General features: G+C 34.5%; 2 protein-coding genes across 4 annotated transcripts in view; one reads left to right on the top strand and one right to left on the bottom strand.

Annotated features, from left to right (window-relative positions):
• CCDC146 (coiled-coil domain containing 146) overlaps positions 1 to 13,740 on the bottom strand; it is an 85,856-nt gene that overhangs the window by 59,020 nt on the left and 13,096 nt on the right. The window lies entirely within an intron of this gene.
• On the top strand, positions 6,346 to 12,730 carry FGL2 (fibrinogen like 2). Its single transcript, XM_053942374.1, has 2 exons — positions 6,346 to 7,084; positions 9,801 to 12,730. Exons 1-2 carry the CDS (start codon positions 6,346 to 6,348, stop codon positions 10,505 to 10,507), a joined length of 1,446 nt encoding a protein of 481 aa, XP_053798349.1. The 3' UTR covers positions 10,508 to 12,730.

Raw genomic sequence — 13,740 nt, 5'->3', positions numbered from 1 at the left:
TTTTGATAAAAAAGCACACAAAACAAGCACAGAAGATAAATAAAGTCACCACCAAGAAATTACCACTTAACATCAATTACTTATAATCATTATTAAAGTGAAGCATTTGAGGCTTCTTAGGAAATACACAATTTCAGCAGTGCCTAGGATCTCTGCATTTTGGAGAAATGATGTAGCTAACACGTGTTTCTAATTATGTTTGCAGTTACTGCAAAACAACTAAAATGTATTCTAAGCTCAAATGGAATAATAACGCTTTCCCTTTCTTCATGCTAAGTTGTAAGTTTTGTAACTGTAACAAGACAGTGATTACACTTAGTGTAACTTTAACACAGATTTTTCCAACATTTTATATTCATTTGCTATTTCAAATATCTGAAATGTTTCATCAAACAACTCTTTTGCCTCCTAATAGAAGACTAGAGAAAAATATCAAGAGATTAATATGTTTTATCATTTGTATACAATCAGGATTTCAGTATAGTATTAGCCCCTTGGCATAAGGCTCTTCTGGCCAGTCTGTTTTGTCAGATTTGGAATTTTCCTTCTGTGCTGTTTATTTGAAGAGCTTTTCTTACCTCTTTCATATAATATTTAAAAGGTGAAACATTAAGCAAAGAGAAAGGGTAAGTCCTCCTCTTTGAACAGAGAGCTCTGCATCCTCTGTCAAAATCCTCATGAAGCCACACAGTTTGGACACAGCACACAGCTCAGGTGTGCCTCATTTGGGGGAGAAGGCAATGCCACCTTCTCAGGGGTTGTTTCAACATCGTAGCAGGGCAACAGGTACAAGCACACTGAACCCATGCTAAGACTCTTTCATTTCTGTCCATATTGCTGGATACCAGTCTCCTCAGAGCCACAGGGGTAGGGATATCTGCAGGTGTTTGGATTGCCTGTGCCTGATATATCCAAATTATCTGGGCAAAATCTTGGGCCCATGATAACGCCCTAAGGGAACTGAAGATTCCTTCTCAAGATCAGCCCACTGCTCAGAGCAAGTTCAAAACTTCTCACTAATTCTGAAGGTCATGTCCTGGCTACTTCAAGATGGAGCATTCAAAAATGAAGGAAAACCAGTTAAAAGCTTGTGTTTGGAAACTCTCTGTCAATCTTAAAAATAGCCAAACACAACACAAGGAAATATAATCTTTACACGTTTTATTCGGTCATCATGCATTTTTCAATATGTCTCAAATATTAATACACATATGGAAGACTAATACTTAAAAAATTATAATTTCTCTACTCAACAACATTTCAGGCTTCAGCACATTTTTCAGAGTATTTTAAAACAAGAAGATTAAAAGTCACTAATTTAAGACTGTAAACACTTAGTTCGCAATAAATTTTAGTTATTGGTATGCAATTCTGCATTCCATTTTGAAGACTGGGAAACATTGAAAGCACACACAGAAAGAGCTATACTGCAGATATTTAGAGAATGATATGCCTTGCTTAAGCCATTATTCTAGAGAAAGGTTATGATGATAGAAAGAAAAGAAAAATGCACTGATGGTTTTAAATAGATACTGTAAATGGAGTTTAAAAATCAGACGTCATCACCCTTACCTGGAACGATATACATTTATTACAGGAAGTAGATTTTTAGAATAAGTATGTGAAGTCCATAGAAAAAGCCTATTTATTAGCTTTTCAAGTAGAAAAATATTTGTCATTGAGTTTCCTAAACATTCAATTTAGGTGACAAACAACAACACTTGAAGCCATGCATAGGTTATTGGTTGCACAAATGTAGTCAGGTGGGAGTAATGGCATACACACAAATCATAAATACACTTTTGTACAGTAGATACACTGTACTGCTTTACACTGAACTTCTACAATTTTACTTTTTTAATTACAGATGGATGAACCAGACATCCTTTAATGAAAAATAAACTGCTGAAGAGCCTCCTAAAACTAACAAATAATGTCTAGGAAAAATAATATCCCAAATTCTTTCCCAAGGCACAGTTCATAATAGTAGTTTTGTTGCCCAGTTCATGGGAAAAAGTAATCCCTACATGAAAATATAAACATCCAGCCACAACCAAGATGGTACATGCTGGCCAATTGAGTCTTGCATGGCTCAGAAAAGAGGACATAGGAGACCAATAAGACAGGCATTTCAGGAAAGGACATAGCTTTCCTGCTATCATCAAATTTAGTTTGGCTACAAAGATGGAAGTCAGGATAGTAAGTAACCAGAACAGTCTTACACTTGCTGCTTTTATTGGAGCAGGTTTGCAGGAATCAGAAAGGAATTTTTCTGAAAACACAAAGGAGGGAGAGGCTTTTCTATTTGGTATATCATCACTCTGAAAGTGCATTTGGGTTTATTATCTTTGTATATTGAACTAACTACAGCATCTTCCATGGCTACAGATAAAGGAAATAGTCAGCAGTAAACTGTAGATTTTGAGCAGGCAGATCAGATCTCAAGGGAGAAATAGAATTAAAAAGAACATAATTTTGTGGACCTCCTTCTTTACAAATATGGTCCTCACCTTAATAGAAGGAGTGATTTTCTTTGACCACATGAATTTTATAACATGTATTATATTTACAGTTCTGACATAAATATTGCATCCACTGCTTACATGCTCTTATTAGTGGTGCCTTTCTGCCTGCTGCCAGAATTTATAAATAAAGCAATGAACAATTTAAGCAGGTAGGAAAGCCATGCAGCCATTAGTTCTATGTAATCTGTATCTGAATAAGAATATTTATAATATCAAATGGAATAGGACTGACTTTCCTTTTGTGTTCTGATGTGTTCTCACAGACACATGAGGAAGTTGAATAGGTAGTCCCACAATCCAGTGGACAACATAAGGACTGCTTGCATGAAGAACAACTACTGAGTTAAAAAAGAAAACAAGTTAGCTAATAAGAAAGAATTCTAAATCAGAATTTGTTTCTAGTATGGACTTTTGGTATATATTCCACACTGTGGAAAAACCTGAAAATTAATCTAATTACTTGTCATTCTTTTTCTCAGTCAAAATGTATCACAGAACCACTGAAGTCTGCAAAAACATCAGAAATATTACTGCAGCAGTTGAATCTTAACACATTCCATGTCTGTCACAGACATGGATGAAAATGGTTCATATGAATGAGTCCCAATGTACTTCAGGTTTGTACACATCAATGATTTGAACTGCTTAGACAAACCCGGATATTTTGCAGCAATTCTTCTGCAGGAGATGTGACTCCCAGAACAAAGTCAGAAATCAAACAGATGCCAAGCTGTTGTGTTTTAGATTGCCATAGTCACTAGTTTAATTAACATCTGCCTTCAGTCATAACTTAGTTGCTTTCTGTTTGACCTACATTCCATTATCTGCCAGAGAAAGAAAAAACCTTACTCTAAAAATTCATGGGAAATGGTTCATGCTTGTTTTGATAAACATTGGATAAACAATCTTAGACAAGTCTAATAAAACAAGATATATCACTTCTTTTAACTTGTAATCACTGGGAAGTTCTGTGAATAAAATTAAAATCTTCAGTAGAATTTCAGAGTATCTTGAGCTGTCAATTATTTTCTTTATCTTTAGGAAAATGTCTGTATGATAAAGATAACTCCTCAGTCCACAGGAAAAAAAAAATAGATTCCTTAAAAGTAGACTAAAAGAGATTAAAAGCTACAAGAAAATTAGCTTTAAGTAAAAAGCAAAGACCTTAGCAGAAAAGTCTCAGTTCCAGTCATCAGCTGTTATTCAGTTAGATCCTTTCAAAGTTGAAAAAGATTGGCTTTTGTGGCTTGTGATTGCTAAACTAATTTGAAGTTTTAAGTATTATGCAGAACACTCTACATCTAGAGAAACCCCATCTGGGAAGAAATTTTGTTTATAAACAAACAGCAGGTCTTAGTTTTAAGCTGGTCCAATATTTCTGCCATTAGTTAAAGTGCATCAGCACTTTACAGCTTAAGACTACTCAGTGTCCTTCCTCTTTGCTGAAAAACTCAGATTTAAAACTTTGCTTCATTTATTCCAAGAAGGATAAGAGACATGAAACATGAAAAAATGCTATGTCATACTATTTTGGGTTCCTGAAGAAAGAAAAGAGATGTGACAAATTGTTGGGAATGGACACTCCCTGACAGAACAGGAAGAAAGGCCAGTAGTCAATTACAAGAGTGCTCCAGGTAGGAGAAGCATACAGACTGGAGGAGAAATGTATCTTCTGGACTCCAAGCAGACTGGTGACAGCTTAGGAGCGGAACATCACACCAGGAATGAAATCAGGAGGATAATAGAGCAACTGAAGATTACTGAAGTCTCATCCAAAGGAGGAAGAAAATATCCCAAAAGGAAGATGGATATGGGATTAAGGAATGGATGTCTCAGGACAGAGATGTCTGAAAAGCTCAGATTCTTCACCTAACTGTCTGAACTTTCTTTTTACATTCGGTATGGGCAAAAATTTCTGCTCTTCTAAATGTTACAAAATTCTAAAGATAATTTAGGCTTTCAATGTAGCACAGCAATCATCAATCACAACAATATTTGTTATATATTTAAATATTTCAAGGTAAATCATAGAATGTGGTCTATCAAAGATAATTATTATTAATTTTACTGATACAGAACAGTTTTTCCATTTCAAAGTCACAAAGCAGATAGCAGAGTTAATTGTAAACTGAACAAACAAGAGGGTGGTGGGAATGTGGCTTCCCAAATAACAAGGACTTAAAAATTCTATTCTATTTCTAAAGCCCCTCCAAAGAGGCTGGTATAGCTTTTCTCCATTTGATAGTAGCAGCTATATACAAGAACAAGGCTTCAGAAATACCTGATTTTAGACTGATACAGTAAAAAATTAGCATCCTGTTAATCAAATCAGAAATGTAGAAATTTTAATTGCAAATTAAAATAATACATTTTATCTTTTACAAACATTTCAGTTTTGATAAAACCAAAGTTATGTCAGTATCTTACACCTGAATGGCAGGGGGTGGCTTTCACCTCATTGCTGGGGAACTATCATGATCAGAAAGGGCTAGATACAGTTTTGTCACATAACTAAAAGCATCATGGCAGGTTCTGGGATGTTCATGTAGAATACAAGAAAGATACATTCAAAACCTGTCTCATAAGAAAGTGCCTAAACTTTTGTGCTATACAGGAATCTGAAGGAATTGTTGCAGGGGTTAGACAAGTAGGTTTTTTTTTACCAAGCCTCCTTCCTGTACTATCAATATAAGCATGTGGTGTGTATAATAGCTAGTAACATTACAGAGATCATGAACTTGCAGATTATATGTGTGACTAATGTCTGCTTAATGTTTAATCTGTGTTATGAGTAATTTCAAATAGGGCTTATGGAAAGAAATGGTTCATATTGGACTAATTAGACAAGAACTGGTGTAAATACCCTTTACTCATGCAAGTTATTTGACTCTTGACTGAGCTATGAATGCAAAAATATATATCCACGTAACCTTGTTTTGACACACAAGGAAAATTACATAGATCATTAAAACTGTACAGGTATCACATGAGAATGGCAAAGGTGGCTGTTGAATGAAAATTACAATTGTCACCTGGAGAAGTATTTCATTTGGAGCAATCAGTCATGTAAAGTATATGATTAACTCTCAAAGTTGATATGAGGCACAATAAAAGAAAGATCAATACTTCTAACAGAAGAGAATTCCTTCCCTAGGTCTCTGCCTCACTTTAAATTTAGAATTTGGGACATTAATCAGAACATCAGGATTTTCTTTGGGTTTCCTGTACAATTAGTCTAACAAGTAGGATCTCATGCATCAAAGGGGAAACTGTCTTAAGTTCACTTCCCTTCACTTAAAAAGGCTCAGTAAGAAGTACCCAAAATCAGATAATAGTGAATGTAAACTGTGATGTGCCATAGAGATAATGAATATTCCAGATAACTATTTTAAGGTGGGCTAGGTGAAATAGTAAGAAGAAAGTGCTGTTCATTCTCCTGAATTTGTGACTCTATACTGAAAAATGTTTGGAAACCAAAACTATATGTGTGTTTCAACGTCTGGGGTTTTAAATAATTTATATTAATATATTTATTATGTTAAAAATAAATTAGGGAAAGGAGACTGACTGTCAGGAAAACTATTGCTGTGATAAACCTCAAACTGGGAAAAGGGCTGGTTTTCACTTTCTCTACCTGTTTTTTTTTTCAAAAAAAGAAAATCCATGTACAACAAGGAATTAAATTAAACTGCATAATTTACCAGTACACATGCATTTCATCATTTGGCTTACATACACTAGCTCTGAGTCAGAAATACTCACTGAAATGTGCTACTCTTGCAAGCACTACCTAACTTTGCTCTGCTATTAATCACTCGTGATGCAAGCACTCCCACCCATTTCTGAGAACAGTGTAGGCTGTCTGATAACTCACAGGCTTCGAGCTGCCCTTATAAAGTTGTTCCACTTCTGTATACTTCCTCATACTGCTAGTTTCTCGGTGAAGATGAAGCTCCTCATTTACATAGTCTTGCTGAAGTCAACTCTCCTTGCTTTAACAAATGTTTTTGCAGTTATTTTAGAAGAGGAAGAGAATGCTAAAGAAGCAAAACTTACTGAGACTTGTCCCATAAAGCTCAAAACTAATCGGAAATGTGATGAAGGAGAGGATTGTCCTTATCAGATAAATTTGCCTCCGATGACCATCCAGATACCCAAAGAATTCAAACTGCTTGAGAAGACTCTCAAAGAAGTACAGACCCTTAAAGAATCAGTAAACAAGCTGAAAAAATGCTGCCAAGATTGCAAGCTGCAAGCAGATGACAACCAGGAAAGAGACAGAAGTAATGAATTCCTGCTACCCAACACTGCAGAAAACAGTGAAAGCCAAGATAACAGAGTACAGGAACTGCAAAGCAAAGTTAACAGAATGGCAACCAGCTTAAAAAATGCAAAGAGCCAGATTCAGACACTGCAGGGTCGTTTAGAGAAGCTGAGCCTCATAAACATGAACAATGTGGAACATTACGTTGACAGCAAAGTTGCAAATTTGACATTTGCTGTGAACAACCTGGATAACAAATGTTCTTCTAAGTGCCCAGCAATGCAAGCAAGACCTGGTATGTAATCTGTTAATTCTTAGTGCCTGTATAAGCTTTCAGTTAATTTCATTAGTATTAGGTAAACAATTTAAATTATATTTTACCCAAATAGCTGTGTTATTAACTTCACAAGTATCTGCTCTCTTAGTGTTTATTTATACTTCTGTAAAACATTTCAACAGCCACTAGAGGGTTACTGAGAGCTGCAGGTGTTCAGTCCCTCCTAGGATTGGACTTCATTTAGTGATTTGAAACATTAATTTTTAAAGGACAATTTCTTGCAATTTAATAAATAAACATGAAAAATTAACATTATTTTACACCATAATACCCTTCATTAGAGACATGAAACATCAGTGACCTACACATATTTTCTCCTTGGATGGGAAGGGTTAAATTTTTTCTAGGTGTGCCTTAGAAAACTGCCGTTTTATTTTTTCTCACTGCAAAACTGAAGATAGTCTGAAATGGGGTGCAAGACATCATCAAGCATCAAGTGAATCTAGCAAAACGCTTCATTTTTAATTGATAATAAAATAATTTTCTTATCACAGCAAACATCTGAAAGGCTCAGCTAAAAAAAACTTACTAACAGCACTTCTCGACTGGGTAACATATGTATCATCATTTTAACACTAAACCCTTTGCATTAATTTAATATATAAGCAGTATAAAACAGAAAACAGGTGTTGTCACTGAAAAAAATCACTTTTTTTCTTTTACCATTTAGTTCTCCTTATAAAGGAATAGAACCAATGCTCTCTTTCTAATGTTTGCTGTTATTAAGGCAAGATTGAGAGTTTTTCTTAAAGTCATGAAGTTTTTATATTACATATAGGAATCCTTGAAAACAAGAATTGTTCCCTAGATTGTCAGTGTATTCTACCACTTAGCTATCAAACTTAAGAAGATAAAGCTCTTGAGAGACAAAACAGAGAAAGAGCAGGCTGCATTACAATCTTCGTCTCTTGCTCAGCATCCAAGATTAAAAAAAATTCCTTCTATCTACACATATTGAAAATAGAACGATCTGCAAGTGTACAGTGTATGTGCAGCTAAAATTCTTGAAAGTACTCTTCTTTGAAAAGAGCAAATAAGTAATAATAAAAGTCATGCTCTTACTATATCAGTAATCAAATCAGATAAAAATCACTACAAATAAATTATGTTCATTTAGATACAAAACATTCACAAAAAGAAAGAGTAATTTTTTGTTATATTAACAATGGGCAATGCATTTTTTGTTATATTAATAATGTACATTCAAGTACAGTACTTCAAAACAGACTAAATTAATTTTTGATATTCCTCACATTTACTGAATTGCTGGGTAGTGTTCAGGGCACATGATCATGTAGATATTCATTATATTTTACAAAAACATGCTGAAAGCATTTGTAGCAGCAAATGAAGCTAGCTTATGAAAGCTAGCAAGGAAAACAGCTACAACTTTTTCCCATTCAGGAGCCATTCCTGCATCCACTGAAAGTAATAGTAAAACTTTATTTAAACAGGAGTTGAATTGGATCATATAAGCATTTTATCTGAAATGTATATTCTCTGTTAATAACTGCTCTGAACTTCAGTCCACCAAAGATTTTACCCAACATTCCATGAAATAAGTGAGAAGTTATTGTGGATTTAGATTTGGCTTTAAAGCCTTTGACTCCTATATTTTGTGGTTTCATAAATGTCCAGTTTTCTGGCAAAGAAGTTCTGAGACTTAATCCTTGCTGTAGCCTGAGATCACTCCTCCCTTTCAATTTGAGTTTGCTCAAATTTTCTAGGAAAAATCACAACAGAATCTGAAAATGAAAATACCCATGCATTCAAATATGCAATAGGAATGAACATTATGGTTTTGACTCTTAACTGAGAACTTCTGAGAGTTCTCCATATCTTTTAAGAATATGGAATTTTAATACCATGCTGTTGAACAGAATGAAATTACTGGATGACATTGTGGATCAAAAATGGATTTTCACTCTGGAGAAAAAACCTGGGGGTATTTTTCTTCTGAATAAAACACATCACCCATTGGTGGGAAAAAGGTACTGTTAACAGTAGATGCTAACATTCTTCTTTTCTGTAAAGCCAGTGATGCCACATACACAGGAAAACACCATCACCTTCATCTTTCTAGGACTCACACAATTACAACAGATGTGACAATTTTATTACTTTTTTCCTGCTTCCTAAAGTACAGTCAACATTAACACACAAAGCATTGCTAATGATGTTATGTTCTCTATCAAATGATGCTTACTTAATAATAGCCAGGTTAACATCATTCCCACAGGGACAAAGCTCTCTGACATACTGCCAGATGGAGCTGTAAATTGTAGGCAGGTTGTGAAGCTATACATTTAAATACAAAAAGCAGCAAGTGTGTACACACCAAGCATTAGAAATATGGACTGAAGAAATCAGGTTGAATTTACATGAGATAATGAAAGGATAGAATAGACAAAAGGACAAAAAGGAAAGCAAATAATCAAAATGCCTTTATATCAGGCATTTTGATTTAAAAATGTAGTTTAGCTCGTGACACCTGTTGTAAAGTAAATCTGATGGAAAAGGTGCTTTTCCCTAGAACTGAAATTGTTGCAACACTACTTGCAATGTAAAGGTCTCTCCAATGCAAGTTCTGTATGCCATATCAGTCTGGGTAAATGTTTTTTATATTTTAAAATTGAAATTATATTTATTCTAACACTACTTGTTCTTTCACCAGTTATACAAATAATGCAGAGAGACTGTGCTGACCATTACACAGCAGGGAGAAGGAGTAATGGAATCTACAGGATTAGCCCTGATCCCAGAAACGAGAGCTTTGAAGTTTACTGTGACATGCAAACACAAGGAGGTGGCTGGACAGTGCTGCAACGGCGTCAGGATGGCAGCACTAACTTCAACAGAACCTGGAATGACTACAAACATGGCTTTGGAAACCTCAGCAGGGAGTTCTGGCTAGGCAATGACAAAATTCACCTCCTGACAAGGAGCCAGGAAATGCAACTGAGAATTGATCTCGAAGATTTCAATGGGATCAGAGAATATGCCAAATACAACCACTTCTACGTGGCCAACGAGTACCTCAAGTACCGTCTCAGCGTCCACGGCTACAGCGGCACCGCAGGAGATGCCCTCCACTACAGCAGGCACTACAACCACGACCAAAAGTTCTTTACAACCCCAGACAAGGACAATGACAGGTATCCCTCGGGAAACTGTGGCGCCTACTACAGCTCTGGCTGGTGGTTTGATGCCTGCTTGTCAGCCAATCTCAACGGCAAGTACTACCACAAGAAATACAAAGGTGTTCGCAATGGCATTTTCTGGGGTACGTGGCATGGTATTTCTGATGATATTCCCACTGGATATAGGCAACCCTTTAAATCAGTAAAAATCATGATCAGACCCAGAAGTTTTGTGCAGTAATTCTACACATTTTTCTTAGCTAGTTTGCATTGGATTGCACTCAAAATTGTACTTACTCAGTATTGTACTCAAAAATCAAGTATTCAGTTATGTTTGGCAAAAGATTGTTCTAGACAAAACAACATACTTCCACGTAATATTTTTAGAGACAGTTTGACCCATATAATGTATTAAAACCAGCATTAAAATACCTGAATAGCTATTGCTAAAACTTAACACCAGTTAGGTCTTGGTTTTGTTATGTAAATATTCTAAACATTGCTTTTGGTGCTTTTACTGACTGTGATATACCACATTTTATGATTTAAAACTTTTATATTGTCTTCCACAAGTTTTGTCTGAATGAATACCTACATTTTAACCTGAAAATAATTCAGAGGTGTAACTAATATAAATTTGTCAACACTTGGGGAAAAACCTAGTTTCTCCAAAACATTATTTTCCTATCATCTATTCTTCATAACTTCAAAGGTATACCACAGCAATATCAATATAAATTAGGAAAAGTACAAAAAAATTATTATTTAAAGAACAGAGGGCCACATGGTTTGCCCAAAGACACAAAAAAAGGCCTTGAAGAAAACAGAAAATGAAGATTATTCCTCAAATTTCATCCCATTATCAAAGATATTTCAAGTTGGTAGAAGTTGGTAGAAGAATTTACTAAAAGCAGAGGAAATAATTATAAAATCATAGAATAATTTCATTTGGAAAAGACCTTTAAGATCATTGAGTCCAACTGTTAACACAGAACTGCCAAGTCCACACTAAGCCATGTCTCGAGGTGTCACATCTACACATGGAGAGAGCTTGTATTGAACAACATTCTTGCTCTGTTTGGTTCCTCCATTCAAGCTCAAGGTCCTATTTGTCATTTGTAGGAGAAAGGAGCTTATGCACATTTATGTTATGTAGCTTATTGCACATTTATGCAGGCAGGTAGACAGGTAGGAGGAAGACACATCAATAAGAATCCATATTCTTTGCATTAATGCCTCTAAATACATACAGAGAGTTTCCAGTGCCATTTTGTTTTCTCCTGAATCCTTTAGGTAAGTCAAATGTTACAAGATGCTCTTGTAGACACTTAGGCTCTCATTAAAAACTTCTCAATCTAGATATCATTAGACCCTAAAACTAAAAAAGAAATTATAAATGTTTTGTAACATAAGACTGTTCTCCCTGTTTGTAGACTACACGTTTTGTAGGCACAGAAACATAAAAACCTACTGTCAATTCTATGCAAAAAAGAGAATATATGATCAAAGATATATAACAAATAAAAAAGTCAAATTGTCAAATAGTGCAAGAATTTAAAATTAGAGATACTTTTATTAAATCTCACACTGCAGATAGTGAGCACAAATTTGACTCCACACATCTAGACCATGTCTCTATAAAGATAGTGACCAACATTGAGTGGAGATGCAATTTATCTTAGCAAGAAGCTATTCTACTATCTTGCTTACACCAGTCCTGAGATGCAGAAAAACTACACAAAGACTCTATTTCTTTATCAATTACGTGTGGTCATTGTTGGCATAGCTTTTTTGATTAAAAGAGACATAACAAAAAAGAATACAAGTATACATCTGACCCAATACTTTATAAATATGATCTCTACTGTTTTTTTAAGTTTACAACAAAATTATTATGGTTATAAGTTATGCAAATGAAGAACACTGGCAATAGCTAAATTGTAAAATATTAATATATATTTAAAAGAAGTAAATACTTTGAAGAATAGTTCAAATGTAATTTGGTTTATTATATTTCAATTTTAAAGAGCGATGAAAAGTTTTAACAGCAAGATGTATCATCTTTGTGTTTTGAAGCTATAGAATATTTATTTTGGGATAAAAATAGTTGGCTAAACAAAACAAAAAAAGCAACTGATAAAGTATTGGTTAGAAGAGCAAATATCTAATTACATATGATTATATTTAATCATTTTGCATGAAATGCACAATTTGCTCCTATTCATTATACGGTAACTAGCTAAGTGTGACTTACAGTATCTACAAGCTTCCACTTGAAAATGTCTTTTTACTACTAAGTTGTAAGAAGAGAAATTGTCCTTTTTAAATCTTGTTTAAAGGAAACTTTGTAAAACACAGAAATGTTAACAGAATAAGCAAATGTGACTAAAATCACCTGCAAAAGCTTTGTCTCATGTCTTTAAAAACAAAAAGCAAAAAATAAAGTGTAATGCTGTTACAGAAATCTGATTATTACCTGCCTGGAACTGTTGTAACTGAATCTCTGTCAATGTGTACTAGTTTTACAAAGTGTAACTCCATCTACTTGTTGCAAACATTACTTATTTTTTCTTGGTGTGATAAAATAAGAATGTTCCACTGTTAAAGCTGTACTACTGTTATAGATGTACATAAGGACTATTAAAAATTCTCATAAATAATTTTATTGATTTTCTGTAAAAATTGAAGCAGTAAGAAAACACCAATAACCAACACAGATGACTATGTGACATGCCAAGAGAGTAATTGCTAGTAATTATAGTTCCTTAGAGATCTGTTTTATGACCATTCAGCCGCCAGACAATACCAAAGGCTGAAATATCTCAGATATTTTTTGTAACTATTCATATTTTGGAAGAGGAAAGAGTAATTGCCCAATGAAGAATTTACACAACCTCTACCTTTAACATGAAAGATAAGAAGCAAACCAATGTTTTGACCTTTCAGATCACACACAAGAGTCATCAAAGCATGTGAATACAAATACAAATATATACCCCAAATTAAATCACACAATCTTTTATACAAAGAAAAAGCCCTTGATCTATGCCTAAAGTTTAATAATTCAAAACATGTCTTTCAATCTATGGAAAATATTTATGTAACACTGATTAGCATATGAAGACACTTGTGGTTTTAATCCTGATAATATTGAAATGGTGAACTTTAGTGGAAAAAAGTACTAACAGTGGGTTTGCTAGCAAAATTCCAATGGCTTGTTTCCAAAATATAAAGGCACAAGCCCATCCGTTCAATGTGATCAGCCAAGCAGACTGTAATGTCTTGGCTTTCTACACATTGCTTAAACAAAACCAAACCAAAACTAAAAAAAAAAAAAAAAAACCAAACAAACCAGAGAAGAAATGAAAAGAAGGTTTGAAAGCACTGGTGCTTTTTCCTTCCCTTTTAAATGCAAATACCTGTTTCCTCAATTGTGTTTATTGGGAAAGACTGCAGTCAAACTTGGAATGAGTT

Source organism: Vidua chalybeata, chromosome 5, assembly GCF_026979565.1.
Source record: "Vidua chalybeata isolate OUT-0048 chromosome 5, bVidCha1 merged haplotype, whole genome shotgun sequence".
Lineage (NCBI taxonomy): Eukaryota > Metazoa > Chordata > Aves > Passeriformes > Viduidae > Vidua > Vidua chalybeata.
This window is presented reverse-complemented; position numbering and strand designations above follow the sequence as displayed.

What these genes read in the sequence shown, in the direction of transcription:
- FGL2 (XM_053942374.1), top strand. Translation starts at nt 6,346, where the DNA reads ATGCAAGCACTCCCACCCATTTCTGAGAACAGTGTAGGCTGTCTGATA. An exon ending in AGCAATGCAAGCAAGACCTG is followed by an intron (nt 7,085 to 9,800) that starts GTATGTAATCTG and finishes TTCTTTCACCAG; the next exon opens with TTATACAAATAATGCAGAGA.